Genomic DNA, 3,988 nt, shown 5'->3' on the forward strand with positions numbered 1-3,988 from the left:
TTTCAGATATGTTTTTTAAGCGCTATTTACTTCTTAAAATTTTCACTCTGTCTTTGTTATTGTGCGAATTTATTTACAGTAATGGCTACATATCAGATCCCAGCCCCACCCCCAATGTCGTTACAGGGAGACGTAGTGGAGAACTGGCAGGACTTCGAATCCTCATGGGACTATTATACCATTGCTACCGATCTAAGGTCGAAATTTACATTCCCTCCAGGCAAGGAAATAGTAGCCGCAACACTTTGCACGGTAATGGGCCCTGAAAGCAAAAAGATAATAAACTCATTACCCACCCTGACCAACGCCGACAGGAAAGACTCGAAGAGGATTATAGTGTGGAAGCACGGGTGGCCTAGTGTGTTAGCGCGTTGGCCTCTCACCGCTGTGGCCCAGGTTCGAATCCTGGCTCAAACTGGGGATTTTTTCCGGGTTTCTGCCTTGAATCGAATTTGTCACAAGTGAGTTGAAGTTATTCTCCCGTGTTTCCAGTCTTCTCGGATAAGGACACTAAACCGGAGGTCCCGTCTCTTCAAGCTGTACTACACTAAACCTGAACCGAAGGGACGTAAAAGAACCACTGGGGACGCAATAAACCCTCTGGCAGTGACCACCCCCAGTGACAGTGCTTGCTTAATGCCTCCTAGTATTAGCGAAAGCTACTTAGGAGTAATAATAATAAGAAGAAGAAGAGCTTAGAAAATACTTTTTACCCCAACGCAACGTGCTGTATGAACGGTTTGTTTTCAACTCTGCAACACAGAAGCCCTCCGAGTCCGCCGACGAATATGTCGTCCGCCTGCGTCATCTAGCCAAGTCTTGTGAGTTCGGTGACTTGAAGGACTCTCTCATCCGAGATCGGATAGTCATAGGTACTACCGATGAGAGTGGACGTGAACGCCTTTTAAGGGAACGGCCGGTGCCAAGCCTAAATAAGGTGGTGGAAAGCCTTCGAGCTGCCGAGATCTCAAGAACTCACCGACAAGCGATAAGCGGGAAACCATACTCGAACCAGGCAGAAACCATTCACCATACAGATAAGAGGCAGCCGAACAGAAGAAACAACCAAAGAAAGGGCCGGGGTAACAACGGTAACAACGGTGGACAACAAAAAACAAACGGGAACAAAAGAAGGCAAACCCAAGACTGTAGACCACCAGCCCCGGGAAGCCATAACTCCTCCACCTCCTGTCACTGGTGTGGAAAAAAGGCAGACCATGTCAAGAAAGATTGTCCTGCTAAGGATGCAAAGTGCCGTAACTGCGGCAAAACAGGCCACTACGCCGTAGTCTGTCGGTCAAACAAACAAGTGCATGAAGTAAATAGAGAAGAGGAAGGAAGCTACCAGGAAGATTACTATTTAGACGACTGCTACTTCATGGGCGAAGTGAGCACCCCCAACGATGAATTCTGGTCAGCGGAAGTGCTCATAAACCACAACCCCTGTACCTTGAAACTTGATAGTGGGTCAAAGGTGACAGTGGTTGGCGACAAGGCACCGTGGTTGGAAAACCGGCGACTGGACAAGGCGACAAGCATGTTCAGAGGATCCGGTGGAGTGAACTTGTCCCACTTGATAAAAGGACAGATAACAGACGCCTTATTTGCAGTCGGAGGGAGGACACACCGCGAAAATGTTTACGTCATGAAGAACAAATCTAAGAATCTACTTTCCAAGTCAGCAATCCAGGCACTCCAGCTGTTAATACCGTCAGCAGCAGTGCACAATGTGGAGACCGACCCTAATTTCAAGGCAGAATTCCCCGAGTTATTCAAAGGGCTGGGCCTCATGAAGGATAAGTACAAGATACCTCTGAAACCGGACGCAGTATCAGTTTGTCTATACACACCCCGACGTGTACCGCACCCACTTCTCCCTAAGGTCAAAGAGAAGCTACTGGCCATGGTTCGTCAGAAGGTAATCTCACCAGTAAGCGAGCCCACAGACTGGTGCTCAGGCATGGTGATCGCTCCCAAGCGCAATGGTGATGTAAGGATCTGCGTTGACCTGACACCGCTGAACAAGGCAGTAAAACGAGAGATCCACCCTATGGCAAGTGTCGACGAGAACTTGGCAAAGCTTAAGGACAGCAAAGTCTTCACCAAGCTAGACGCCAACTCTGGATTTTGGCAAATACCCCTCGACGAGGAGTCTCGGTTGCTCACCACCTTTGTCACACCATTTGGCAGGTACTGCTTCAACCGCCTCCCATTTGGAATCAGCTCAGCCCCTGAGATATTTCAGCGTACCATGTCTCGAATCCTAGAGGGCCTCGATTGCACAGTTTGTCACATGGATGACATCCTCATACATGGGCCGACACAGGAGCCTCACGACAGCCGTGTCCGAAAAGTGTTACAGCGGCTCAAGGACGCTGGAGTCACATTGAACGAGAAATGTGAGTTCTCTAAACAGCGCATGAAGTTTCTCGGGCATGTAATCTCGGAGGATGGGGTAGAAGCAGACCCGGAGAAAACCAAAGCAATCCAAGATTTTCCCCGACCTACCACTGTGACAGAGCTCCAGCGTTTCAATGGTATGGTCAACCAGCTGGCCAAATTTATACCCGACCTAGCAACCATCAATGAGCCCCTACGCCAGCTACTTAAGAAAGAGCAGCAGTGGCTTTGGGATCAGCCTCAGGAAATGGCCTTTCAGGCGATCAAGACGAAACTGACCTCTACAGATGTGCTGGCACACTACGATCGAAACAAACGAAGCATCGTCGCTGCCGGGCTTGGAGCAGTCTTACTACAAAGCGACAGCAGCGGTAACCGGCGCCCAATCGCCTTCGCTTCACGCTCTCTAAACGACACGGAGAAGCGATACGCAGTCATCGAGAAGGTGGCGCTGGCCGCCACGTGGGCATGTGAAAAGTTCTCAGACTACATCCTTGGGACACCATTCACCCTAGAAACGGACCACCGCCCACTGGTACCCCTTCTCTCGAGCACAGACCTCTCCAAGCTGCCCCCGAGGGTTTTGAGGTTTCGCCGCCGAATGGCCAGGTATTCACCAGAGGTCACTTACGTGCAAGGAGTGCACCAAAACACAGCGGACGCCCTGTCTCGTGCACCCACAAGCAGTCCCACTCCCCAGGACTTAAAACAAATCGAGGAATTAGAAGAACACAGCGAATCAGTCCTAGAGTCCCTACCTGCAACGGAACGGCGCCTCAAAGACATCCAGGAAGCCCAGGACTGCGACGCCATATGCAAGCAGGTGAAGACCTACTGCTTAGAGGGATGGCCTCCCATTATGCCATCCCTACCACTCCTAAAGCCATACTGGGAGAAGAAGCAACACTTGACGGTCAACCGAGGAATCCTGATGTATGATCACAGGCTAATTATCCCCTCAAGCATGCAACTAGAGATGCTGGAGACCATTCATGAAGGCCATCTTGGCATTACCAAGTGCCAAGGGCGCGCGAGCTCCTCAGTGTGGTGGCCGCTCATAACCAAGCAGATAGAAGCAATGGTCAACAGATGCCAAACTTGCGCCAAACTTAGACCAGAGCGAAGAGAACCCCTTATGGCGCTGTCTTTCCCAAACCTACCATGGAGCCGTCGGTACAGACCTCTTTGAACTAGAACAGACCGACTACCTTATCGTTGTCGACTACGCAAGCCGATGGTTTGAAATCCGAAAGCTAGGATCAACTACCTCAGCTGCAGTCACGCGCCGCATGTGCGAGATCTTTGCTCTGCACGGAATACCGGACACAGTCGTCTCGGATAACGGACCCCAGTATGTTAGCCAGGAATTTACCAACTTTGCCAAGGACATGGGGTTCACCCACATCACCTTCTCTCCACACTACCCACAAGCAAATGGTGAGGTCGAGAGAGCGGTCCAGACCGCCAAGAACATCCTGCGAAAGAACACAAACCCACACCTTGGTCTCCTAGCATACCGTTCTGCCCCCCTGGCAAACGGCCTAACCCCTAGTGAGATTCTGATGGGGCGGTCCCCGAGAACCTAAGA

General features: G+C 50.8%; 1 protein-coding gene across 1 annotated transcript; it reads left to right on the forward strand.

Annotated features, from left to right (window-relative positions):
• The first annotated feature begins 81 nt into the window (after positions 1–81).
• On the forward strand, positions 82–3,589 carry LOC125568400 (uncharacterized protein K02A2.6-like). The gene is made up of 2 exons (XM_048730662.1): positions 82–252; positions 764–3,589. The coding sequence occupies exons 1-2, from the start codon at positions 82–84 to the stop codon at positions 3,587–3,589; spliced, it is 2,997 nt and encodes a 998-aa protein (XP_048586619.1).
• Positions 3,590–3,988: the final 399 nt, after the last annotated feature.

Source organism: Nematostella vectensis, chromosome 7 (assembly GCF_932526225.1).
Source record: "Nematostella vectensis chromosome 7, jaNemVect1.1, whole genome shotgun sequence".
NCBI classification, from domain to species: domain Eukaryota; kingdom Metazoa; phylum Cnidaria; class Anthozoa; order Actiniaria; family Edwardsiidae; genus Nematostella; species Nematostella vectensis.

Coding starts and splice junctions, on each gene's coding strand:
- LOC125568400 (XM_048730662.1), top strand. CDS start 82: ATGGCTACATATCAGATCCCAGCCCCACCCCCAATGTCGTTACAGGGA. Junction 253..763: donor TAGCCGCAACACTTTGCACG/GTAATGGGCCCT, acceptor TCTGCAACACAG/AAGCCCTCCGAGTCCGCCGA.